The sequence below is a fragment of the Petromyzon marinus genome, chromosome 58 (genome assembly GCF_048934315.1).
Source record: "Petromyzon marinus isolate PM22_M1 ecotype Great Lakes invasive population chromosome 58, UKy_Petmar_22M1.pri1.0, whole genome shotgun sequence".
Classification (NCBI taxonomy): Eukaryota; Metazoa; Chordata; class Hyperoartia; order Petromyzontiformes; family Petromyzontidae; genus Petromyzon; species Petromyzon marinus.
In genome coordinates, this window is record NC_133724.1 from 1,818,064 (window position 1) to 1,845,230 (window position 27,167).

Here is a 27,167-nt window from a genome sequence, read left to right on the forward strand (position 1 = left end):
AGTCACTTTGTCAGCCAAGGGGTCCGATGCAGGGCTTCACTGCTTGTGGTGAACACACAAACACGTGGCTCTGGTAATATTTGATGCGTTGTCTTTGAAACTGATTGGCCTACACCAGAGTCAGCAGCCTTCATTCATGGCCTAGTCTCACCTCCAGTGTCAGATCAGAGAACAACACCAAAAGGTGACCAGTACAAGGACTATGCACGTATTGGAGCATTTATCGCTCGGGGTGAGCAGCTATATCATGGGATAGCTTTCTTGCCAGCATCAAAGTATGAAAAATAAGAAGAGGTTTTTACCCTTTCTGGCGATAAAATATTTGGTGAGATCTCCCGGTAATGACAAAGCGACGCTTGAGATATCCGGCATTGTGGTTGCCTCTGCAGAGGAGGCTCATGCTGGCGGTGATGGCGGCGGCGGCGGCGGTGGTTGGTGTCGGTGGTTGTGGCGGCGGCAGCGGCGGTGGTGATGCCAGCGGCGGTGGCGGTAGTGCAGCGGTTAGCGCTACGCTGCACTACGAACCCGGCAGAGACCCGAGTTCGACTCCCGCTTACGGCCACCATCACTGGTGACGATTATCTGAACCGGTCCTGGGCCTCCCCTAGGGTGACTCGGGCGTGGTGTGTAAACATCAGTACTGGGGAGACAAAGGCGGCCGGGCGTGGTGCTGGCCACCCCCTCCCACTCGTGCGCCGTGCCGGCCTTCACAAGGCGCTACTCGCCAACAGCACTTTCCCCAACGGTCTGTTAAGGCTACACGGAGGGGGATCTTTGTCTTTTGTGGCGGTGGCTGTGGTGGAGTGTGTGGGTGATTGTGGGGGGTAGGGTGAGGGGTGATGCATCCTCGGATTCTTAATCTCGCAATGATGCGGAGGAGGAAGTTGGGGGGGGGGAGGCTGAGACGTCCGGTTCGCTGAGCTGGAACCGCTGGCATCCCGTGTGCTTGAATCCGCGTCTCGGGCCGCCACAGCCACAGTTATCAAACTGGTTTCACTGGTGTAGCCACTTGGCGGTGTCTCAGCCCCGGACGCACCAAGTGACTCGCGTGTACGCCGAGCCGTGCCGAGCCGTGCCGAGCCGTGCCGAGCCGTGCCGAGCCGGCCCCGGCCGAGCCACGGCGATCTCCTGCCGCTCAAGCGGTCATTGAGGGCGTTGGTGTGGAAATTCCACATTCCTGTGGCAGGGGAGGGGTTGGTGCCGAGTCTCTTAACAGGACAACAGCTGTTGATCTCCCCCGCCCACAAAGTGGTGCTCGCTTTATCCACCCCGACAGCGGGCGGCAGCGGTGTGCCATGTTGGCGGTCGCCCACCCAAGCGCCGTCCAGGCCCTTACTCCGCTCAGCCGGCGGGGTTTTCTGGCGACGCGGGGCGCGTCCCGAGTAGTCCCGGTCGCAGGCGCCGCACGTTCGTAACGGGGTGGGTGGGGTGGGTGGGGAGGGTGGTGGGGGATTTGTTCCGACTCCAAGTCCCCTCCGGCTCCGGATCAGGATCCTGCGTTTCCCTTCCACCCCCGGGGCCTTGCAGAGCCGGGGCACTCGATGTGCCCCATCGATCGTCGGCGTCGGGGGACCCGGGGTCACCGCCACGCTCGCTACGCTCGCCAAATCTCACCAGTGCCAGACCAGGCCTTGTGATATCTCTGGGGCAGCGCTAACTTAGTCGGCGTTGTCAACACCGACCTGACAACGCTTTAAAGCGTCCGTGCGTGCGTGCGTCCGCCCATCCATCCGTGCGTGCGCCCGTTCGCACGATAACTACCGTCCCACTGACGTGGCATGAATCAATCTGGAGTGTGAAGTCGTCTTGCTATGGGAGGGGGGGGGGGCGGGGACGTGGGGAGGGTGAGGGGTGTGGGGGGCTCTCCCCAGGCAGGCAACCTGGAGACCAGAAGCGTGAGTACCCGTAACCTAGGAAAGGGGCACGACCCAGCGCCAACGGCACGATTAGCCATAGACGCGACCGTGTGCGATGCCCTGGCAGCTGCCTTGCCCGCCTGCCCCCCTTCCATCGCGCTGATTCAACGCTTCCGCAGGCAAACGCGATCTGGCGAGAGCGTCGCAGGGGGCGACGCTCGTGCACGGCCTTTCTTCTTTCGCTCGCCCCGTTTGATTCCGGCCGAGGAGGCCCGCTGTTGAACTGAGAGGCCGTTTTTGTTTCTTTGTCGCCGGCGAAACTCGGGCCGCGGTGGCCGGCACGTTACCCGGGAGCGGAGGGTTTACCGGGGCCGCGTGGAGCACGGTCGGGGATGAGGTGGGACGGGAGAGTGCGTGGAGGGGAGCGGAGTGAGATGAGAGGGGAGAGGTAGGAGAGTGAGTGGAGGGGAGTGGAGTGAGATGAGAGGGAGAGGTAGGGGAGTGCGTGGAGGGGAGCGGAGTGAGATGAGAGGGGAGAGGTAGGAGAGTGCGTGGTGGAGGGGAGGGGAGTGGAGTGAGGAGAGGCAGGAGAGTGCGTGGAGGGGAGTGGAGTAGAGTGAGATGAGAGGGGAGAGGCAGGAGAGAGCGTGGAGGAGAGTAGAGTGAGATGAGAGGGGAGAGGCAGGAGAGTGAGTGGAGGGGAGTGGAGTGAGATGAGAGGGGAGAGGCAGGAGAGTGAGTGGAGGGGAGTGGAGTGAGATGAGAGGGGAGAGGCAGGAGAGTGAGTGGAGGGGAGTGGAGTGAGATGAGAGGGAGAGGTTGGAGAGTGAGTGGAGTGAGATGAGAGGGGTAGGAGAGTGAGTGGAGGAGAGTAGAGTGAGATGAGAGGGGAGAGGCAGGAGAGTGAGTGGAGGGGAGTGGAGTGAGATGAGAGGGGAGAGGCAGGGGAGTGGCACCACCATTATCACTATCGCAGCCGTCACCGCCATGCACGTGGTTAATTTACGAGCGCTGTTAACTCGGTGACGGCGCCCGCCTGCCCGACCGCCCGCTCCCCCGAGTTCGGCAATAACCCCTCCTCCCCGCGCCCTCCACCGCCCCCTCCACCACCCCCCACCACACACCCCACATCCGTCCCGTGCGTTTGTCCCGGCTCAGGACCGAGGCTCCGGCAGGCGACCATCCCCGGCCCTCGCCCCCCCCCCGCCCCGCTGCTCCCCCACCGGCACCGCCCCAGCTGCTCTCCCGAGCCGAGCGCCGGCAGCGATGGACGAGCGGCGGACGGCGTGAGCCAAGGTAACGGCACCGCCACAGGTCGCCCCCGGCGTCGCGCCCCGGGGATGGGAGAGGAGGATTGGGAATGGAGGGGAGTGGCTTTGCTGTGGTGACACGTTAACTGCCTCACCTGGTACGCAGGAGGTCGTGGGGTTCGATCCCGACCCTGACGCCTGCTGCTGTATATTTGGAGTTTGCCTCTCTCTGTGGTGAGATGTTAACTACCTCGTTTGGTACGCAGGAGGTCGTGGTTCCGATCCCGATCCTCACGATGCCTGCTGCTGTATATCTGCGGTGTCTGTTTCTCCCCATGGTCGCAAATGTCCCACGCGACGACAAGCCACATTGGTTGGGCTGTCACTAGCGATGGTCAGGTCACTTCTGAAATAAAGAGCTATGTAGCCCAGTGGTGCACCATGCCTGGTAAAATCAAATAAATAGTTTGTGGAAGCAGGAGGGATAGGGGGGCGCGGGGAGTGGGGAGAGTTGGGCAGGAGTGCGCGGATTCAAATATTTGATGATCTCTAATGCGTGCACTTCATTGCTTATTCACACTCTCAGCTGGCATTAAGTCCCCCCCCGCCCCCCCCCCAATATTTAACAGCCCCCAAAGATCCTTCCTCACTGCGCTCCGCCCCCCCCCCCTCGCATCATCGCAACATCGAGCGACTGGTGCGACACATAAAAAAAAAGTACCATTTTTAAGATCCGAAGCAGGAGGAGGACTTCTCCACAATTCTCATTGTCCACCTGATGAGGCTGGTTGTTGTTGTAATCGTCACGGTGACTCGAATAGTAAATGTTGTAGTGGATTTACTCTCCAACACACAACCGGTGTGTGCTGAGCTAGTATACTACACTCTACACTACACTATACACTACACTATAATAGTAAATGTTGTAGTGGGTTTACTCTCCAACACACAACCGGTGTGTGCTGAACTAGTATACTACACTATACACTACACTATACACTACACTATAATAGTAAATGTTGTAGTGGGTTTACTCTCCAACACACAACCTGGTGTGTGCTGTACTAGTATACTACACTAGACACTACACTATATACTACACTACTATACACTACACTATACTACTACACCACTATATACTACACTATACACTGCACCTTACACTGCACTAGACACTGCACTAGACACTGCACTAGACACTGCACTAGACACTGCACTAGACACTGCACTAGACACTGCACTAGACACTGCACTATACACTACACTATAATAGTAAATGTTATATAGTGGGTTTACTCTACAACACACAACCGGTGATTGCTGAACTAGCAACTAATCGTCACGTTTTGTTGGCCCCGTTGGATGTTGTTGGCGGGTTTACCGACACATTTATATTTACGCCATCTAACCCCCCAAACAAAAACGACAAATATTTGCCCATGTGCCGGAATTTGTGTGGCAGTGTGTTCACACAAATACCCGTGGGGGGGGGGGGTGGGGGGGGTGGGGGGGGCGCCGCGGGTCGCCCCACGCTCGGCCCACGGCGGTCGCCCCGCCGAGTCTCCGGGACTCCTTCTCGTGGGGGCTTGGGGGTGGCGGGTGGAGGAGGAGCGGAGGCAGCGGGAACGGAAGTGACGGGCGTGCGTGAGTGCGTGAGTCACGCAGCTCAGCTGATCGGCGCGAGGCCCAAAGTGATCCTTGACCCCACCACCACCACCAACCACCTGGTGACCGCGCACTCCACGCCGTGCACTGTACTTGCGCTCCTGCTGTGAACCCAGCGGACTTCGCACGCCGCTCACGGGCGCCAGCTGCTGCTGCTCGCCAGCACCGTGCGGGGAGCACCCCGAGCCCCTGTGCGGTCAGCGTGTCCCCGTGTGTGACCCCGTGTGTGACCCCGTGTGTGACCCCGTGCGTGACCCCGTGCGTGACCCCGTGCGTGACCCCGTGCGTGACCCCGTCAGGTGGCCATGACGAGCCCGGCGCGAGCGGCCCCCGTGCTGGGGGGCGGCGCCGGCGAGCGGCCGGTGAAGCCGGTGCTGCAGGTGCAGCGCTCGGCGTCGCGCCAGTCGCTCGCCATCCACTTCTCGGCCTCCGCCATCACCGAGGAGGACGAGGACTGCGACGCCGGCGCCACCACGCTGCTGCTGCGCCGCGACGATGGCGCCGCCGGCGCCGCCGCCGCCGCCGCCGCCAACAAAGCGGAACCGGGGATCCGGCCGTCGGTCTCCAGCCCCGCCGTGAGCTCGCTGCAGCCGCCGGCGCCGACCCCGCCGGCGCTGTTCGCGCTGGACGGCGCGCGGCCGCCGGTGAGCACCGTGCGGGGGGCGCCGGCGGGGGAGCCGCCCGTCGCGAGCCGCGCGTCGCCCTCGCACGCCCTCGCCGTCGCCCGGCCGCTCGTGAGCCTCGTGAAGTCGCTGGGCGCCGAGGCGGAGGCGCCGGCGTCGACGGCGGCGCCGGGCGCCTGCACCACCCCCTCCTCCTCGTCGTCGCTGAAGCCAAAGAAGCTCATCAACCTCGTCAAGTCGCTGTCATCCGACGTGCAGGACGGAGGCGACCGCTGCGCCCCGGCGACGGCGCCGGCGCCGGCCCCGCGCGCCCCCGCGTCCGGCGGCGACTCGTCGCGCATCAACCTGCAGCTGTGGCGCCAGCTGACGCAGCCGCGCTTGACCGTGTCGTCGGCGCTGGGCTCGTCGCTCGCCAACGGCGCCGGCGGCGACTCGAAGACGGCGCCGTCGTCGCCGCTGCCGTCGCCGTCGGACGGGCGCGCGTCGTTCTTCCGCGTGCCCGAGGTGGAGTCGCGCATCGAGGACACGCGGCGCCGATTCTCGGAGGTCATCCACGACCCCATGCTGCTGCTCAGCAAGATCATGGCCGGCGAGGAGACCGGCACGGGCGGCGCCGGCGCCGGCGGCGGCGCGGCGGCGGCGGCGTCTTCTTCGTCGCGCCGGCACAACGCCGAGCCGGGGGCCACCGAGCTCGCCGTGATGTACAGCAGCCCCGGCGCGGACGGCACGGCCGTCGCCACCGGTGACGCGGCGCGGTGAGGGCACGCGAGCCTCGTGATCCCACGCTGACCCCCACCATACCACACTGACTGATCCCACGCTGACCCCAGGCTGACCCCTCACGCTGACTCCAGGTTGACCCCTCACGCTGACCCCAGGCTGACCCCCCACGCTGAAACCTTCTGATCCCACGCTGACCCCAGGCTGACCCCTCATGCTGACCCCCACGATACCACACTGACTGATCCCACGCTGACCCCAGGCTGACCCCTCACGCTGACTCCAGGTTGACCCCCCACGCTGACCCCAGGCTGACCCCTCACGCTGACCCCAGGCTGACCCCAGGCTAACCCCAGGCTGACCCCCCACGCTAACCCCAGGCTGACCCCCCACGCTAACCCCAGGCTGACCCCTCACGCTGTCCCCAGGCTGACCCCCCACGCTGAAACCTACTGATCCCACGCAGACCTCGGTTTTGACCGTGCTGGAGCCCACCGGGCCGCGGTCTGTCCTCCGCCTCGTGGAGAGCAGCCGCGAACGATTCGGCCGATCGCTCTGCTCGATTGCCAGCAGCGCCGGGGCAACGCGGGCGCCCCCACCCTCCCCCTCGGCTCGCCTGTGCCAGCGGTGTTGGCGATTGAGGCGCCGCGTTGGCAAGGTGTTGACTCCCTCGCCTGGTATACAGGTCTGCGTCTCTCTCTCTCTCTCTCTCTCCCCGTTCTCCGGTTCCTCCGGTTTTGTCCCTCCGCATTTAGAATCAAGGGCACCACGCGTTTAGACATTATTTGGCTACTGCTACAAATGTCCACACGACGATGACGACGACGATGACGACGACGATGATAAGCCACTTCGCTGAGCGATCATTTGTGGCGGCCGCGCGGCTTCTGAAAAATTACCACGACGCAGCTCCGCCGCCGCCTTACCTGGCGAAGTGAAAATTGGTAAATCGTACTTTGTAACGATTCCCCCACCACCCCCCCCCCCCCCACGCCTCTCGGCCACCACCTCCCCGTCCCTTCCGTCGATTAAACTCCCCTCTGGGAGGCCGACTCCCCGTCGCGTAAACTGCACTCGCGACGACGGCGGCGATGGCGGCGGCGGCGTCGCTCGCGATCACCTTGCGCCTTCCGGAGTCGAGCGCCGGTCGCACCGGGGGCCGTGTCTAGACGGAGAAGGGGAGGCTCCGGAGGTTCGCCGGCGGCACGTTGCTTCTCGGCAGTGCGAGTCCGCCTCGACGAGATGCCGAGCGTCGAAACGGCTTCGAGGGTTCGCTTCGGTGTTTTGTGGCCTGTCCTGAACCGACGCTGCTGACAGTCGCGCGCTCCCGGAGATGGCCCTTGCCTGTGGCTGACGGGATGTGTGAAATAATACTCGGCACTTATTTTTACGGCGGACGGACGGATCTGGTAAGAATCGTCTGTTTCGTTATTTCGTGAGCCCGTGTCGCCCGCGACCCCGCGACCCCGCGACCCCGCGTCGCCCATGTGACTCCACCTCACCTGTGACTCCGCGACCCCGTGGGAGGTGCAGGTGCGACGTGGACGACGCCGCCGCCGCTTCCTCCTCCTCGCCGGCATCGGCGGGCGCCGCGACCTCCGGGGGCGACTGCGCCCGCCCGGCCCGCGGGGCCCGTCCCGGCGCCGACGGCGAGGCCGCGCGGCGCCGGCGGGCCCGGCCCGGCGAGGCGTCGCCCGGCAACGCCCCCCGGGCCCCCGCGACCTCCAACGCGGAGGACGAGGCGCCGGCAGGTGAGCGGTCGACGAAACGAATGCGAAGGCAGAGGTCTCCGCCCCACCGTGTAGCTCGCGCGGGCTGTTGGGGCAAGTGCTGTGAACGGCGCTCACCGTGGCAGGATGGGGTTGGTGTGGCCCGTGGAACCACCATGCCCGGCCACCACTGTCTCCCCAGTGCGGATATTTACCCACTCTTAATAGGTATTCGCTTAAGGCTGAGCCTACCTAAGGGGAGGCCCAGGACCGTTTTCAGATAATCATCACCGGTGTTGGCTGGGAGTAGGAATCGAACTCGGGTCTCTGCCGGATTCGTAGCGCTGCGTAGCGCTAACCGCTCCGGGGGTCACGGCAACGGGGGTCACGGCAACGGGGGTCACGGCAACGGGGGTCACGGCAACGGGGGTCACGGCGCGGCATTCCTGCCCAAAACCTGGCAATAAACAAAACAAACCCAGCGCTCAAAGGGTTGCCGTCGACGATGACGCGACCGCGCGCGTCACGCCGGGCGCTCCCGCCACGCGGCAGAGGTCACGATTCCGCCGCCATGCCTCTCCTCCCCAGCGCCAGCAGCGCCGGCGGTGGCGGTGGAAGCCGGCGCCGCCCGCGACCGCTTCCCGCTCGGATTCCCCGAGAAGCTGTCGCTGTCGGAGCTCGCCAGCCGCCACGACGACGACGACGACGACGAAGACTTCGCCGTGGACGCCGATCCCTCGGCGTCGTCCGACGCCGCCGACCCGCCCGCCGGCGCCGGCGACCCTGACGCCCGACGCGGCAAGGACTCCCCCGAGTCGGAGCTGGCCGACCGCGACTTGGACGACGAGGAAGAGGAGGGCGGCGCCGGCGCCGGAGACACGGGGCGGGCGCCGGCGCTGCCGCGCCCGCCGGCGTGGCGGCTGGCCGCGCTGGCGCTACTGGTGTACGCGTACCAAGTGCTGCCGCTGCCGCAGTACGCTTGCGGGCTGGCGCTGGGGCTGGCGCTCGGCTTCGCGATCGCCGTGGCGCTGGTGTGGTTGACGGCGTCGCCGCGGCGCTGCTACCGGCACCGGCCCCTGGCGCTGGAGGGGCGCGAGCGAGCCGGGGCCAAGCTCGACGTCCGAGAGCCTGAGATATACCGGGTACGGTGCGACCGCGAACCCATGGGCGGAGTGGAGGCTGCGGTGGCTGCGATGGTGCGGTGTTGTGGGTGCCATTGTTGGCGAGACCAGGAGCGCGGTTGTGGTGTACAAACGTACGTTGAACTATCTTTCGTGCCGTACGTAGCCAACCGTGCTAATCGGAGATGCAGCGGTAGTGGTGGTGGCCATGGTCGTGCGGCAGGCTACGACGCTGCCACCACGGTGGCTAGGAGATGTTAACACCCTCACCCGGTATGCAGGAGGTCGTTGGTTCGATCCCGACCCTGATGCCTGCATGCCTCTTTCCGTGGCCGCGTGGAATTTTTCTGGGTCCTCCGGTTTTTCCCTCCCACGTTTATCATCGACGTCACCACGCGTTTTGAGTTTTCGGCCACAGCTGTAAATTTACACGCGACCACGACCACGATGACGACGATAACGAGCCACTTCGTTGAGCTATCATTTGTGACGGCCAGGTCTGAACAAGAGCTACATAGCACCTCGGTGGGGCCTCGCCTGGCAAAATAAAAAAAATTGCACTAAATAGTTCAGTTTGTAGCAGACGCGACGGCAGACGCGGCGGTTGACGGGGCGGTTGACGGGGCGGTTGACGCGGCGGCTGACGGGGCGGTTGACCCGTCGGGTGGTGCGGCAGGGCTGGATGAACGAGCTGAGCGGCTACGACGCCGAGACGTACCACGCGGCGCTCACACGCTCCGTGTTCGTGCGCCTCGAGGGCTCTACGCTGCGCCTGTCGAGGCCGCTGCGCAACCTCCCGCGGCGCGCCCTCTACGGGGAGGCGCGCAAGGAGGCGCACTTCATCGCGCAGAGCCACTACGACCTCACGGACAGCCAGGTGACACGTGCGCGGCACACGCAACACACACACAAGCGACACACACACGAACAACACGTGCGACACATGCGCGCAACACGCGCTACATACACACACTACACACACACACTACACACACACTACACACACTACACACACACACTACACACACACACTACACACACACACTACACACACACACTACACACACACACACCACACACACACACGCCACACACACGCGACACACACGCGCGCGACACACACACACGCGCGACACACACACGCCACACACACACGCGACACACACACGCGACACACACACACACGCGACACACACGCGACACACACACACACGCGCGACACACACACACGCGCGACACACACACACGCGCCACACACACACGCGCCACACACACACGCGCCACACACACACGCGCGACACACACACACGCCACACACACGCCACACACGCGCCACACACACACACGCGCCACACACACGCGCGACACACACACACGCGCGACACACACACACGCGACACACACGCCACACACACGCGCGCCACACACACACGCGATACACACGCGCGTGTGCGACACACACACGCACAAGCATGTCACACACGAGCGTGTGACGCACACACGTGTAGTCTTTACCAGACTGTTGGGGCAAGTGCTGCTAGCGAGTAGAACCTATGAATACTCTTTGGTTCTTTCGGTAAAGTCACGTAGGTAGAAAAATACAATAAATGTAATCACGACGTTTCGATTGCATCACAGGCAATTGCTTATGTTGCAATCATCATCGGATTGCTTGTGTCGCAATCATCAGATTGCTTGTGTCGCAATCATCAGATTGCTTGTGTCGCAATCATCATCGGATTGCTTGTGTCGCAATCATCATCGGATTGCTTGTGTCGCAATCATCATCAGATTGCTTGTGTCGCAATCATCATCATCAGATTGCTTGTGTCGCAATCATCATCATCATCAGATTGCTTGTGTCGCAATCGAAACGTCGTGACTTTACCGTAAGAACCAAAGAGTATGGGTCCCTGCAGTCACGAAAACTTCAAATCGAGATTGTACCTACGAAGGCCGGCACAACACACAAGAGGCGGAGGGTGGCCAACACCACCCCCGGCCGCCTTTGTCTCCCCAGTAGCGATGTTTATACACCGCTCCATGTACTCATTTGCGGCCGAGTAGACTTAGTGGAGGCCCAGCACCGGTTCCATTAATCGTCGCTGATTATGGCCGTGAGCGAGAATCGAATTAGGTCGCCGTAGCGCAGCGTAGCGCGAACCACTACACTACCGCTACCCACACGCGCAAACAAAGATGAAAGATCCCCCGTGTAGCCTTAACAGACTGTAGGGGCAAGTGCTGTTAGCGAGTAGCACCTATGAAGGCTGGTAACGGTACACGAGGGGGTGGGTGGCCAGCACCACGCCCGACCGCCTTTGTCTCCATAGTGGCAATGTTTACACACCGCACCAGGTACTCATTTGAGGCTGAGTCGACCTAGGGCAGGCCCGGGACCGGTTCAGATAATCGTCACTGGTGTTGGCCGTGAGCGGGAATCGAACTCGGGTCGCCAGGTTCATAGCGCAGCGTAGCGCTAACCGCTACACTATCGCTAGCCAGACACACACACAGACACACACACAGGCACACACAGACACACGCATGCCAGATCCGGCTGCAGCTCCTCTTGGATAAGGGGGCGTGAGAGAGAGCAAGAGAGCTCGTGCGAAGTGACAAATTGTGGTTTTGCACTCGGGGGTTTGCTGGGGTTTTTTTTATTTGCCTCCCACACGGTGAAGTGAAACCGGCCAAACGTCTCAATGCAGCAGGAGCCTCCTTATAGGAGAGTCTCCGGGACTCGCTGTGGCTTTACCCTCGGTTGCCTAAATCAAGGGGGCCCAGAGGTGGAGTCTCACGCCAGTTCGTCATCGCTCGGCTCGGCTCGCAGTTTGTGGGTCAGTGGGTGGGTCGGTGCACGAGTGGCTGAGGTGTGCGAGCGGTTGAGTCAGTGGTTGAGTGTATTGTGGGTGGCTGAGTGTGAGTGAGTGTGTCTGTGGAGTGTGTTGATTAGCGAGTGGGTGAGTGTGTGTGGGCGGGTGGCTGAGAGGGTGAAAAGTTGAGCGAGTGTGTCGTCTGAGTGCGTGTGGAAGTTGTCAACCTATGCTGGGGGTCGATGAGACATGGTCAGCGTGCGGTGCCAGCCAATGAAAGAACCGGCGAACCTCCCAATCATTCCCGGGGGGGGTAGTGTGGTGGGTACCGGCGAGCAGGCTCGTGCACCCGTCCGTGCGGGCCTCTCCTCGCCCGCGATGCCCGCGCCGGTAGCCCCGTGGCCACGCTTGAACCCTCGCTCCATTCATCTCCCCCCTGCCCCCCCCCCCCTAGTATGATGTATTGAGAGCGCCGGCGCCGCCGCCAGGCATCTCGCCCGATTACAATAAACAACTCGGGACGCTCCGTCCGTCAAGCGCGGTAAATCAGAGGGCATGGCACGACACAGATTTCATTTCTGGAAAATTAAACCCCACCACCCCCCTCCTACCCCTCCCCACCCCCCCCCCCAAATACAACCACAAAGATCTCCCATATAGCCTTAAGAGACTGTTGGGGCAAGTGCCATTAGCGAGTAGTACTTATGAAGGCCGGCACGGCACACGAGGGTGTGGGTGGTCAGCACCACGCCCGACCGCCTTTGTCTCCCCGGTGGCGATGTTCACACACCGCACCGGGTACTCGTTTGAGGCCGAGTCGTCCTAGGGGAGGCCCAAGACCAGTTCAGATAATCGTCACTGGCGGTGTTGAAGGCCGTGAGTGGGAGTCAAACTCACGTCGCAGGGCGCTACCCGCGACAAGACCACCCCCCACCACCCCCCACTCCCGGGCTGGCGACCTTGTCGTCCACCACCCCCGGCGTGGTTGCCCGCGGGCGCCGGTACCAGCTGGGTCGCAGCGTCGCAGCGCCAACCGTTGCCACGCATTGCGACGGATGGCGCTGTCGAGCAGAATCTGTTGGTGGAATTGTATTTTTTTTTATTGGAGTGAATTATTGCAGCAGTGCTTTGGGGATTGGAGTGAACGTGTAGGATCTGGTGGAGTGAATGTGTAGGATCTGGTGGAGTGAATGTGTAGGGTCTGGTGGAGTGAATGTGTAGGGTCTGGTGGAGTGAATGTGTAGGGTCTGGTGGAGTGAACGTGTAGGGTCTGGTGGAATGAATGTGTAGGATCTGGTGGAGTGAACGTGTAGGGTCTGGTGGAGTGAATGTGTAGGGTCTGGTGGAGTGAATGTGTAGGGTCTGGTGGAGTGAATGTGTAGGGTCTGGTGGAGTGAATGTGTAGGGTCTGGTGGAGTGAATGTGTAGGGTCTGGTGGAGTGAATGTGTAGGGTCTGGTGGAGTGAACGTGTAGGGTCTGGTGGAGTGAACGTGTAGGGTCTGGTGGAGTGAATGTGTAGGGTCTGGTGGAGTGAATGTGTAGGGTCTGGTGGAGTGAATGTGTAGGGTCTGGTGGAGTGAATGTGTAGGGTCTGGTGGAGTGAACGTGTAGGTTCTGGTGGAGTGAATGTGTAGGATCTGGTGGAGTGAACGTGTAGGGTCTGGTGGAGTGAATGTGTAGGGTCTGGTGGAGTGAATGTGTAGGGTCTGGTGGAGTGAATGTGTAGGGTCTGGTGGAGTGAATGTGTAGGGTCTGGTGGAATGAATGTGTTGGATCTGGTGGAGTGAATGTGTAGGGTCTGGTGGAGTGAATGTGTAGGGTCTGGTGGAGTGAATTTGTAGGGTCTGGTGGAGTGAATGTGTAGGGTCTGGTGGAGTGAATGTGTAGGGTCTGGTGGAGTGAATGTGTAGGGTCTGGTGGAATTAATGTGTAGGGTCTGGTGGAGTGAATGTGTAGGGTCTGGTGGAATGAATGTGTAGGATCTGGTGGAGTGAATGTGTAGGGTCTGGTGGAGTGAATTTGTAGGGTCTGGTGGAGTGAATGTACAGGGTCTGGTGGAGTGAATGTGTAGGGTCTGGTGGAGTGAATGTGTAGGATCTGGTGGAGTGAACATGTAGGATCTGGTGGAGTGGACGTGTAGGATCTGGTGGCGTGAAGTGAATCTCGCTCTGAGAACGATCATAGCAGCTTCTACCTGGCACCTCTATCACCCCCCTCCTCCGTGCCCCCCCCCCCCAGGTGTTCCTCGTACCCCCCGGCCTCGCCAACAAGCGGCTGTGGAACCAGAAGTACCCGATCTGCGTCGTGCTGGCATCGCGCGCCCGCGACCCCGACGACCGCCCCCCCGCCGTGCCCCCTGACCTCTCCTCCCAAAATGCCGAGCAGCAGCAAGGCGGCGCGTCGGCGGGGGGCGCCGCGGTCGCGGCGGCGGCGGCGGCGGTGGAGGGGGGCGAAGAGGAGGAGGCGGCGGAGGGGGGCGGCGGTGGCGGTGCGGTGGGTACGGAGGTTGCCGTGGAGACGGAGGCGAGGCCGGAGAAGGTGCTCTACCTGTTTGGGCGAACGGGCCGCGACAAGGAGGAGTGGTTCCGCCGGTTTCTCCGAGCGTCTGCGCTCAAGAGGGCGGGAGGAGGAGGCAAGGCCCTGACAGGTTCGATTCCCGGTCTTGGCCGGTCCACGGTTCACTACGAATAAAAAACGTTACTATTTTTATTTCACCAGGTAAGGCCGCACTGAGCTGTATAGCTTTTTTTTCAGAAGCGACCTGGCCATCACAAATGATGATAGCTCCAACGAAGTGGCTTACCATCATCACGTGGAAATCCATAGCAGCAGCCAAATACTTTAAACGTGTGACGTTGATTTCTAAACGTGGAGGGGAAAATTCAGAGGACTCGGAGAAAAATCCACGCGACCATGGGGAGAGAGAGAGAGAGAGACGCAGACGTCAGGGTTGGGATCGAGCCCACGACCTCCTGTATACCAGGCGAGGGAGATAACATCTCATAGCCACCGTGTTGACGATGCCGGCGGCGGTACAACCACGACGACTGACTCGCCGTTGTGTCCTCCTCGACGTCCACCCACGGGAAGGGGATTTTCGCAAGATCCGCCTGTGAGTCACCAACCCGCGCTGCTGCTGCCTCCACACAGCGTAGTATCACGGGGCAGCCGCGTAGCCACCACCACCACCGCCACCTGATGATCAGAAGTTAGAATTAGAAGTTTATTTCCCCACTGAGCCCATTGAGCTAAGAATCTTTTTTTTTTGCTTTTCCCAAGGGTGGCTCCATTGGCAGACGTCAAAGCATTCCACAATTACCGATTTAAAACAAAAAAAAAACACTTTCGTGGTTTTAGTAATCGAGTCGGTGTGAATGAGGACGGAGGGTGGCAGGGAGTGGAGATGCCAAGAGACGACACCGACGTGGTCCCAAACACCCTGGGGCAGCTACAGTCAGTGCTTTTGGATCCAAACGGCGTGCGAAATGCGGTAACTGCGGTCACGATCTCAATGCTGCCGCCGCTGATGCTACCTGTGGTCGTGCCACCCCTAGGTCTGTTGGCGGGACACAGCCGGAGCGACGGCCAGTTCGGTCGACTGTCGCACAGCCGCAACAACAGCCTGGGCAGCGGCAGCGACGCCAAGGGGCGGCCGCTCGCCGCCGTCGCCGTCAGCGACGACCCTTGCCCCCCGCCGCGAGAGGCCGGCGGGCCCGGGCGGCGCTGGGCGCTGGACTACGTGGCCTACCTGGCGCCCTTCCTCCCCGAGAACGCGGAGGGCACGGGGCCCGCGGGGACGGTGGCACGGAGCCCGGCCCGCAGCGCCGACAGCAGCCCCACGCACGCACGCACGGTGACTCGCTCGCCCGTACGCTCGCCCGTTCGCTCACCCGTACGCTCACCCGCTCATCCATTTATTCATTCACACTCGCCTGCTCACGCAGACTCGCACGGTGTCTCACTTACCCGTACGCTCGCCCATATGCTCACTCACCCGTACACATCAACCGTACACTCACTTGTATGTACAAAGACAAAGATCCCCCCGTATCGCCTTAACAGACTGTTGGGGCAAGTGCCGTTAGCAAGCACCTGTGAAGGCCGGGACGGCACACGAGGGGGTGGGTGGCCAGCACCACGCCCGGCCGCATTTGTCTCCCCAGTGACGATGTTTACACACCGTATCAGGTACTCATTTGAGGCTGAGTCGACCTAGGAGAGGCCTGGGACCGGTTCAGATAATCGTCACTGGTGGTGTTGGCCGTGAGTGGGAATCGAACTCGGGCCGCCGGGTTCGTAGTGCAGCGCGCTAACCGTTACACTACCGCTCCCCACATATACTCACCCATTCGCACACTCGCTCACTCGTACACTCACACATCCACTCACGCCAATCGGCGCCCGTGTCACTCCGTCATGTGTGCTGCAGGGTGGCCGAATAGGCCAATCAGGCCTTGCTTTGGTCATTTGCCATTGAAGCTGTGCGCTTTAAAATAATTTATATTGAAATCTCGTTTCTTTCAGAACTGCTTTTTGTGTTTAGTTTGTTGTCTTTCCCCCGCACCTCCGATTAGCGCGGTTGGCTACGCACGGTGCGAAAGAAGTTCAACAGACATGCAAACAACCAGGGCAACTGTGCGAGTTGCCCAATCGGTGCTCGTGTCACTCACCGACACGCGGTGCTGGGTGACCAAATCGGCCAATCAGGGCTTGCTTTGGTAGTTTGCGTCAACCCTGTAGGGGGGCGGCGTCGGCCGTGCGAGTCGCCCAATCCGGCGCTCGCGTCGCTCGGCGGCGTGCGGCTGCCGGGCAGGCGGGCGGGGCGGAACGAGCGAGCGAGCAGATCGTCCAGTGAGAGGGAGAGAGCGAGAGCGCGGATTTTCTTCGCCGTGGGCGACGCGTGTCGGCGCAGGGCGGCCCCGGGGACGACGAGGAGGGCGGCCCGCAGTTGGCGTGGCTGAACGCCGTGGTGGGCCGCGTCCTCTGGGACTTCCTGCAGGAGAAGCACTGGGCCGACTGGGTCTCGGGCAAGATCCAGAAGAAGCTCAGCAAGATCAAGGTGCGTGCCCCTCCTCCCGACGGAAGCGGCGCATCGTCTGTGCAGAAAAATAAAAAACCGTTGGCGGTTCTGCGGCGCGTACAAAACTCTCGGCGAGCGTCGTTCCGGTGCTCGCCGAGCGGCATCGGCTTCCGGTTGCCGAGCGAATATGTCAGGAGGTCGCATGGTTGGCCACGTGCGGCGCAAAAGAAGTTCAACATACATACGCATACATGAGTAACCCATCCACTCACAAGGACATAGATCCCCCGTAATTGCCTTAATAGGCTCGCAGCACTGGGGAAGTGCTGCTGGCGAGCACCTCTTAAAGGCCGGTACGGCACACGAGGAGGTGGGTGGCCAGCACCACGCCCCTTGCCGCCTTTGTCTCCCCAGTGGCGACGTTTACACACGGCACCAGGTACTCATTTGAGGCTGAGTCGACCCAGGGGAGGCGCAGAACCGGTACAGATAATCGCCCACCGGTGTTGGCCGTGAGCGGAAATCCAACTCGGGTCGCCGGGTTCGTAGCGCACAGCATGCCTACTGCTGCACTACCGCTCCCCACAACAACAACAACAACAACCGCCATTCGCCACTAAGTGGCGGTGACGTCACCACGACGCTTGTGCCAGGCCATGTACGACACACACAACAACAAAAACAAAGATCCCCCGTATAGCCTTAAACACAGACTGTAGGGGCAAGTGCTGTTAGCGAGCACCTATGAAGGCCGGAACGGTACACGAGGGGGTGGGTGGCCAGCACCACGCCCGACCGCCTTTGTCTCCCTAGTGACGATGTTTATACACCGCACCAGGTACTCATTTGAGGCTGAGTCGACCTAGGGGAGGCCCGGGACCGGTTCAGATAATCGTCACTGGTGTTGGCCGTGAGCGGGAATCGAACCCGGATCGCCAGGTTCATAGCGCAGCGCGCTAACCGCTACACTATCGCTCCCCACACACACACACACTCGCACACACACTTGTAAACACGCACTCTTGACACACGCACAGCATTGTGAGTGTGCCCGTCCGTGCTGAGCCGCTAGCGCCGTTCCCTATCTCCGCAGCTGCCGTATTTCATGAACGAGCTGCGTCTCACCGAGCTGGACATGGGCTCCTCCGTGCCGCGCATCCTACGCACCACCAAGCTCTCCGTCGACCACCAGGGTGAGCGGCGCCGGCGCCACCTCGGATCCACCCCGCACCGCCTGCAAGCGTCCCGCTGGCAGCGCCGGTTGTAGACGGACACGGCCCAGAGTCTGACGCAGCTTCATCTGTGCGGCTCCTGACAATACAAAAACGCCACCCAGCATCATCATCGTCGTCGTCGTCGTCGTCGTTATCGTGGCGGCCCTCCGCACATCTGACGGTGTCTTAGTGGCGAAAGTGGTCCCCCCTCTGATAATTAATATTCGTGAAGTACGCCGACGTAGATTCGCACGGAGACCCATCGACTCGCATAGAGGCCCGTAGACTTTGTTGTTGTGTGTGTGTGTGTGGGGAGCTCATGAATAACGTCAGCGATGAATATCTGAACCGTTCTTGAGGCTCCCCTAGGTCGGCTCAGCCTTCAAAGGAGTACCCGGTGCAGCGTGGAGAAAACATCAGCGCCGGGGAGACAAAGGCGGCCGGGCTCGGTGCTCCTGGCCACCCACCCCCTCGCAGCACGTGCCCCAACGGTCCGTTTGTAGGCTACACACAGAGGAGACCTTTGTCTTTGTGTTGCAGGTCTGTGGGTGGACCTCGACGTGTCCTACTCCGGCTCTTTCACCATGACGCTGGAGACCAAGATGAACCTCACCCGCCTGGGCAAGGCAGTGGAGGCCGCCAGCGACGAGGGGTGAGTGCTGCCGACGAGCGGGTGGGTGGGTGGATGAGTGAGCGGGTGGATGAGTGAGCGGGTGGATGGGTGAGTGGGTGAGCGGGTGGATGAATGAGTTGGTGGGCGAATGAGCAAATGGGTGAGCGGGTGATCTGGTGGATAGGCAAGCGAGCGAGCAGGCAGATGGCTGAGCGAGTGGGTGCGCTTGTGAGTGAATGGATGTATCTATGCATGGGTGGTTGAGCGGGGCGGGTGGGTGAGCGGGCGGATGAATAAGCGTGCGTGCGTGCGTGCGTGCGGGTAAGTGTGTGTGTGCGGTGTGTAAAACATCATCGCTCGGGAGACGAGGGTGGCCGGGTGTGGTGGTGGCAATCTCACTCTCTCATGTGCCGTGCCAGCCTTCATTGGTGCAGCTCGCTAAACAGCCCTTGCCCCCAAAATATTACTAAGTGCTATTCGAGGGATCTTTGTCTTTTTACGAGCGCATGGGTGTACGCGCGAGTGAGTGGCTGTATTTGTTAGTGGTACCGCGCGTCACGTACCGCGCTTGCCATGCCGTGCGTGTGCCGGTGCCCAGCCTGCGGCTCAAGGCGTGCTCGCTGGCCGATAGCGACGAGGAGTCGTCCAGCGCCGGCTCCTCGGAGGAGGACGATGAACCGGCGCCACTCGCGGCCGACCTGCCCGGCCCGCTCGGAGACAAGAGCCAGACACCCAGCGCCGAGGGGTGAGGGTCAGCCTGGGTCACTCAAACGCTCGCTCACTCATTCAGTCATTCACTCGCTCACTCACTCATTCACTCGCTCACTCACTCATTCACTCGCTCACTCATTCAGTCACTCGCTCACTCACTCATTCACTCGCTCACTCATTCAGTCACTCGCTCACTCACTCATTCACTCGCTCACTCATTCAGTCACCTGCTCACTCACTCATTCACTCGCTCACTCACTCATTCAGTCACTCGCTCACTCATTCAGTCACTCGCTCACTCATTCACTCGCTCACTCACTCATTCACTCGCTCACTCATTCAATCACTCGCTCACTCATTCAGTCACTCTCGCTCACTCGCTCACTCATTCAGTCACTCGCTCACTCACTCATTCACTCGCTCACTCATTCAGTCACCTACTCACTCACTCATTCACTCGCTCACTCATTCAGTCACTCGCTCACTCATTCAGTCACTCGCTCACTCATTCAGTCATTCACTCGCTCACTCATTCAGTCATTCACTCGCTCACTCACTCATTCACTCGCTCACTCATTCAGTCACTCTCGCTCACTCGCTCACTCATTCAGTCACTCGCTCACTCACTCGTTCACTCACTCATTCACTCGCTCGCTCACTCATTTAGTCACTCGCTCACTCATTCAGTCACTCGCTCACTCACTCATTCAGTCACTCGCTCGCTCACTCACTCATTCACTCGCTCACTCATTCAGTCACCCGCTCACTCATTCAGTCACTCGCTCACTCACTCATTCACTCACTCACTCACTCAGTCACTCGCTCACTCACTCATTCAGTCACTCGCTCACTCATTCAGTCACTCGCTCACTCACTCATTCAGTCACTCGCTCGCTCACTCACTCATTCACTCGCTCACTCATTCAGTCACCCGCTCACTCATTCAGTCACTCGCTCACTCACTCATTCACTCACTCACTCATTCAGTCACTCGCTCACTCACTCATTCAGTCACTCGCTCACTCATTCAGTCACTCGCTCACTCACTCATTCAGTCACTCGCTCGCTCACTCACTCATTCACTCGCTCACTCATTCAGTCACCCGCTCACTCATTCAGTTACCCGCTCACTCACTCATTCACTCGCTCACTCACTCATTCAGTCACTCGCTCACTCATTCAGTCACTCGCTCACTCATTCAGTCATTCACTCGCTCACTCACTCATTCACTCACTCACTCATTCAGTCACTCGCTCACTCATTCAGTCACTCTCGCTCACTCGCTCACTCATTCAGTCACTCGCTTACTCACTCATTCACTCGCTCGTTCACTCATTTAGTCACTCGCTCACTCATTCAGTCACTCGCTCACTCACTCATTCAGTCACTCGCTCGCTCACTCACTCATTCACTCGCTCACTCATTCAGTCACCCGCTCACTCATTCAGTCACTCGCTCACTCACTCATTCACTCACTCATTCAGTCACTCGCTCACTCACTTATTCACTCGCTCACTCACTCATTTAGTCACTCGCTCACTCATTCAGTCACTCGCTCACTCACTCATTCAGTCGCTCGCTCGCTCACTCACTCATTCACTCGCTCACTCATTCACTTGCTCACTCACTCATTCAGTCACGCGCTCACTCACTCATTCAGTCACGCGCTCACTCATTCAGTCACTCGCTCACTCACTCATTCAGTCACTCGCTCACTCATTCAGTCACTCGCTCACTCATTCAGTCACTCGCTCACTCATTCAGTCACTCGCTCACTCACTCATTCAGTCACTCGCTCACTCTTTCAGTCACTCGCTCACTCTTTCAGTCACTCGCTCACTCATTCAGTCACTCGCTCACTCATTCAGTCACTCGCTCACTCTTTCAGTCACTCGCTCACTCATTCAGTCACTCGCTCACTCATTCACTCGCTCACTCACTCATTCAGTCACTCGCTCACTCTCACGGTAGTTGGGCTTCAGGGGTAACTTACACAGCAGCGCCAAGCACAGCCTACAGCATTGGCCAAGCGTATAGCCCGCACCACTCGCCCCACACACAGCCCGCACCACCAACCCCACACACAGCCCGCACCACCAACCCCACACACAGCCCGCACCACCAACTCCACACACAGACCACACACACAGACCGCACACAGACCACACACACAGCCCACACACAGCACACACACAGCCCGCACACAGCCCGCACACAGCCCGCGCTCTGCTCACGGCTGACCGTGCGTGTGCCCTCTCCGCCACGCGCCCGTAGCTTCGTGGGCGGCGGCGGCGGCCGCACGAGCAGCAAGATCCTGCGGCTGGTGGACAAGATCACCAAGTCGCGCTACTTCCAGCGCGCCACGGAGAACGAGTTCATCAAGAAGAAGATGGAGGAGGTGTCCAACACGCCGCTCATGCTCACCGTGTCGCTGCAGGAGTGCCAGGGCGTGCTGGCGCTCAACATCCCTCCGCCACCCACCGACAGAATCTGGTGAGCCCCTCCCCCCCCCCACACCCCCCCCCCCCCCCCCCCCCCAGTGCACAGGGATCTGAAGCCTCGCGATATCCGGCTGTCGTTGCCCGGCGGCGGGGGGGTGGGGGTGGTGGGTGAGGCGGTGGTTCAGGTTCAAGGACCTGTGTTGCGTTATATGGTTTCCAAATCTTGCTAAAACCTGTTTGATTTCGTGTGCTCCCACGTTTCTCTCTCTCTGTATCACCTGTTGTATCTGTGTCTGTATATATATCTGCGGTTATGTGTCTCATCTCTCTCATGTAAATTTAGCTCTTCTGTACCTGATGATGATTGCTTGTGTTGCAATCGAAACGTCGTACACTATTATGTTATTTTATTATTTCTACTTGGCTTTACCGAAAAAAAACAAAGAATAAGGGTTTCGGGGTTTTCTAGGCTGGCGCGCCGATTTGGGGTGGCGTCGTCCGGGCCGGGCAAGAGAGAGAGAGAGAGCACGAGAGGGGGAGAGAGGGAGAGGAGTCCGAGTCTCGCGTGCAAGAGCCGCCCTGGGTGGTCGACCGGGGGTCGCCAGGGAATCTCAACAGCGGTGGCAGAGGAAGCAGCCGCGGCGGCGAAGCGAAAAGGAGAAATCCCGAGCGATAAATAACCACCCAATATAAATCGGCAGCGAGGGCCAAGTAGAGAGCAGAGAGTGGGTGGGTGGGATGGGAGGTGGTGGTGGTGGTGGTGATGATGGCAGTGGTGGAGATCACAACCGTGGTTGCGGTGTTGGCGGCGGCGGTAGTGGTCCTGGTGGCAGTGGTGGTGGTAGTTGCAGTAGCGGCGGTGGTGATGGTGGTTGCTCCGGCGGCGGTGGTGGTGGTGGTGCTATTGGCGGTGGTAGTGGTGCTGGTGGCGGTGGTGGTGGTAGTTGCAGTAGCGGCGGTGGTGATGGTGGTTGCGGTGGTGGCCGTGAGCAGGTACGGGTTCCGCTCTCCGCCGCGGCTGGAGCTGAAGGCGAGGCCCAAGCTGGGGGAGCGTACGGTGACCTTCACCCACGTCACCGAGTGGATTGAGAGCAAGCTGGAGCAGGAGTTCCAGGTGCCTGGCCTGCTCGCACACACGCGGGGTGGGGGGGGGGGGGGTCGCGCGCGGGGGTCACACGCAGACACATAGGGGTCACGCGGAGACACATAGGGGTCACACAGAGACACATAGGGGTCACACGCAGACACATAGGGGTCACACGGAGACACATAGGGGTCACACGCAGACACATAGGGGTCACGCGGAGACACAGGGGTCACACGCAGACACATAGGGGTCACACGTAGACACATAGGGGTCACACGGAGACACAGGGGTCACACGGAGACACATAGGGGTCACACGCAGACACATAGGGGTCACGCGGGGACACATAGGGGTCACACGCAGACACATAGGGGTCACACGCAGACACATAGGGGTCACACGCAGACACATAGGGGTCACGCGCAGACACATAGGGGTCACGCGCAGACACATAGGGGTCACACGCAGACACATAGGGGTCACGCGGAGACACCGAGAGTAACCCCATCACCAACCCCATCACCAACCCCATCACCAACCCCATCACCAACCCCATCACCAACCCCATCACCAACCCCATCACCACCCCGCATCCCGTGACGTGACGGTGCCCCTCCTGCCCTCTCTCTTTCCCCGTACAGAAGATCCTGGTGATGCCCAACATGGACGACCTGTACATCCCCGTGATGCAGTCCGCCCCCGACACCCGTGCCATCGCGCCCCAGTTCCGGGCCTCGCGGGCCCCGGCAGCGGACCCTGCCGACACCACCTAGCCCCCCACGCCCCCCCCCCCCCCACCACGTCCCCACCACGCTCCCCCCACCACGCCCCCCCCGTCTCCTCGGCGTCTCGTCTCAGCCGCCACCGCTACATTCCTCGGTCGCCCGGCCTTGCGCTGAGACCCCTCTCCCCCACCCCTGGGGCGGAGGGTTGGGGGGGGGGCCGCCCCGGGGTCTGGAGGCCCCCCCCCCAACCCCCACCTCTACATGGCCCCCACCCCCACGCGAGTGGATGCAGGAGCCGGGGGAGGAGGGGTGCAGTGGTGGCCACTGCGATTTGGGGGGCGGGGGGGGGACGGCACCTCTTGGCCGTAGTGGGTGGGGGGAACGCGGGTCTACACGGATTGGTTGTTCGGGGGGGTGGGGTAGGCCGGGAGACTGCCACCTGTGCCCCCCCCCACCTGTGCCCCCCCCACCTGTGCCCCCCCACCTGTGCCCCCCCCCACCTGTGCCCCCCCCACCTGTACCCGCCACCGCCACAGCCAACACAAGCGACAGCGCGTGACGTTGTTGTGTGCGCCAGCCGTGCCTGCGTGTGCCGTGCGAGTCATCTCGCGCAGAGAGGCGGGCGGCTGGCCACTCCTGCCACCCCCCACCCAGTGCGTGCGTGACCAGGGTGTGTGTGTGCGTGCGTGAGTCTGTCGGTCCACGTGTACGTTCACACGGACTGCACCGCCGATGAATTTTTATAAAATGTGAAGCGACCGGGAAGGGGTGGGTGGGTGATGGGGGGGGAGGGCGTGCGGAGGGGGGGGGGGGGTGGGCGCCAAATCCGGTTGAGGGGAGCAGCTCTCCCCGGTGCCCCCCGCCTCTCCTCCTCACCACCCCCCCCCCGCGCCCCCCCCCCCACCGCACCCCCTCTCAGTGCCGCCCCCCTCGAACCTCCCCTCTCCCTAAGCGACAATCTGCAGATGATGTAGTGGCGTAATCGTTGTCGTCGTTGTTGTTGTTTGTCGTAGTCGTCGTCAACGTTACGTCGTAGTCGTCGTGGTCGTCGTCGTAGGCGCTCTGCGTTTGTGGCCGGACGAGCCACGATGGGGGGGGGGGTGGGGGGGCAGATAGAGGGTGGGGGGGGGGCGACCGCTTTCCCACGCCTTATGATTGGTCCGCGGGGCTCCAATGTGGCCTTGACGGCGGCCGTGTCCTCGCGATGCCAAATAGCGAGCGGCCAGATAGCGAGCGGCCAGACGGCGTTCGGGGGGGGCGGTAGCGTTAGAGTCGGGGCAGCGTGGGTAATGAGCCGCGGCGTTGACTACAGCTTGGCCACACGTCGATGGCATCGTCGTTTGTGCACAGATGTCTCCCGTGTGTCCCCCCCCCCTCCTCCGGGATCAATCGATGCGTCTGGACCAATCACGGGACGGGAAGGGCCGTGGCGTTTAGGGGGGGGGGCCGGGGCCGGAGGTGCTAATGTACGCGGTGAAGTTAAGATTTCGTGTGTCGTGAGCGTTCGATATCGATAGAGCACATAGGGCGTCGCGCGCCACAGGGCGCTGCTGCGAATCCGGCAAAACCCGCCCGAGCCGTGGGTTCGAGCTCGGGGCAACCGACGCCGGTGACGGATTAATGCCGGACCCGTCTTGGTTGCGCCCCCGTCCCTTTACCCTCGGTCGACTCGGCCTCGGCTGACGATGCGGCGCCGTTCGTCAACGTCGGCGCCGGGGAGAAGACGCAGAGGTGGCGGGCCGGGCGCGGTGCTCCTGCCCACGGCCCGCCCCCCTTGGTAGGCGCGCCGTTGCCGGCCTTCACGGTTCCTCGTTAACAGCACTTGCCCCCCCCCTCCCCCCCTCACAGCCTGTGTGGCTACTCGGAGGAGGGGGGGGGCGGTGGGAACCTTTGTCTTTGTTGTTGTGTTTGTGTGCGCGTGCGCGTGACATGTTTACATCGCTACTGCGGGGAGGGGTTGCTGCCATCAGATGCCAAAGCTCCAGTCCTCGCGGATCCTTGCCCGCCTGCCCACCCACCCGCCCGCCTGCCCACCCACCCACCCACGCGGGTGGACGCAGCAGCGCCACCCTCGGCGCCTGTTGGGAGACCGGAGCGCCGGCTCGGCCTCTGAATCCCAACGACGCTCGGTGGGTGAGGGCCCGCCCCGCCGCTCGGCCGTGGCTCAGGCTCGACGACATCCACGGAGCGCGGCCGAGACCGTGGCTCGGAGCCAGCTCTGGACGAACGCCTCGGCTTCGAGCTGGCTCGGTTGAGCGCGTGTCGGCTTAAGAAATTACGGGGGTGGGGGGTGGGGGGGCCTGGGGTGGGAAGGCGGAAGTGGTGGTCGACGCGTGAGGGATCCGATCCGGTCGGACTGCGATCGGCATCGTGAGCGACCGCCGTGGGGTGAATTTAAATTGTGGGGCCGATCCCGGGAGCTGACCGTCCGGCGACCCGACCCGGCCGTGGGCCCCCCCCCGCGTGGTGTCCAGCAGGCCGTGTCGTCGTCGCCGAGGCCCCTCCGGACGTGAACGATGGACGAGTTGTAACGGTGGAACGGTTATCGTTCACTCCTCTCTCTCTCTCTCTCCGAACGGAGAGACGTGGGGAGTGGTCTCACGGGGCCGGGGACAACCCGCAGGCAAGGGCGAAGGCACAACGGAACCAAGAACCAGCGCCGATGACAATTGCCCAAGCTCCGTGGTTGTATATGTGGATATTTGTCCAAGGCCATTAATGAGCGATTACTATTTTCCGTAGTGGGGGGGGGGGGGGGGCATAGTAAATGAATCCAGACGCAGGCTTAAACTAAATCAGTTTTATTTTGCAAGGTTAGGTCCACGGAGCTACGTTGCTCTTTTTCAGAAGCGACCTGGTTGTCGCCAATGGAGTGACTTATACTCCAAATGCGTGGTGATGCTGATGCTAAATGTTGGTGAGGGGAAAAATCGGAGGACCCGGAGAAAAATCCACGTGCACACTCCAAATATACAGCGGTCAGGGTCGGGACCGAACCCACGATCTCTTGTAAACCGGGCGAGGTAGTTAACATCTCCTAGCCGCCGCGACTCGCTACACCCCCCCCCACCCTGGGAAGGAGAGGGAGAGGAGGGATATCGCTGTGCCATGGTCAACCAGACGGAGAACTTCACCGCAGAGACCAGGGTCAGTCGCTGCCGGTGACCTGGGTGGCGTTTCGGTGTTTTCACCGAGCGGTGCGGAGCCGGTCCGGCCGAGGCTCTGTCCGTGCCGACCCCCACAACTGCCCCCCCGCCGACCCCCCCGGGAGCTGTGTGTGTCCCTCAGCCTTGAATGAAGTCGTCCTTGCTGCCTCTCGTCCTCGTCGTCTGGTGAACGGTTGCCAGGGAGTCCCCACCGGTGCCATGTGGGTGCCCCCCACCTTCCAACTTTCGTATCCCCTCTCCCTATCTCTCGGTGTTATCGCTCAGCTCTGTCCATCCGTGAGGTCTTAATTTCTTTTTTGCCGTGCTCCGTGCGCGCGTCTCCTGGGACGGCCCGGGACGTCTTCGGTTTGCCGAGCGCCGCGCTCTGAGCCGCGATCCCCCTGGGGGGCCCCCGGAGCGCCTCGATGGGCCTCGTACCCAGGCCAGG

General features: G+C 61.3%; 1 protein-coding gene across 3 annotated transcripts in view; it reads left to right on the top strand.

Annotated features, from left to right (window-relative positions):
* Positions 1-26,331, top strand: part of TEX2 (testis expressed 2) — a 34,177-nt gene extending 7,846 nt beyond the window's left edge. The window contains exons 2-15 of one of the 3 annotated variants that reach the window (XM_076052829.1): positions 3,015-3,152; positions 5,071-6,149; positions 7,648-7,865; positions 8,412-8,965; positions 9,621-9,821; positions 14,000-14,408; positions 15,316-15,629; positions 16,674-16,820; positions 17,875-17,974; positions 18,536-18,647; positions 19,207-19,353; positions 21,595-21,813; positions 22,755-22,875; positions 23,490-26,331. In XM_076052829.1, coding sequence (XP_075908944.1) covers positions 5,077-6,149; positions 7,648-7,865; positions 8,412-8,965; positions 9,621-9,821; positions 14,000-14,408; positions 15,316-15,629; positions 16,674-16,820; positions 17,875-17,974; positions 18,536-18,647; positions 19,207-19,353; positions 21,595-21,813; positions 22,755-22,875; positions 23,490-23,621 — 3,747 coding nt within the window. In that variant the 5' untranslated portion in view covers positions 3,015-3,152; positions 5,071-5,076 and the 3' untranslated portion in view covers positions 23,622-26,331. The remainder of the gene's footprint in view (positions 1-3,014; positions 3,153-5,070; positions 6,150-7,647; positions 7,866-8,411; positions 8,966-9,620; positions 9,822-13,999; positions 14,409-15,315; positions 15,630-16,673; positions 16,821-17,874; positions 17,975-18,535; positions 18,648-19,206; positions 19,354-21,594; positions 21,814-22,754; positions 22,876-23,489) is intronic. The other 2 variants (XM_032976205.2, XM_076052830.1) reach the window with 2 other exon arrangements.
* The last annotated feature ends 836 nt before the right edge of the window (positions 26,332-27,167 follow it).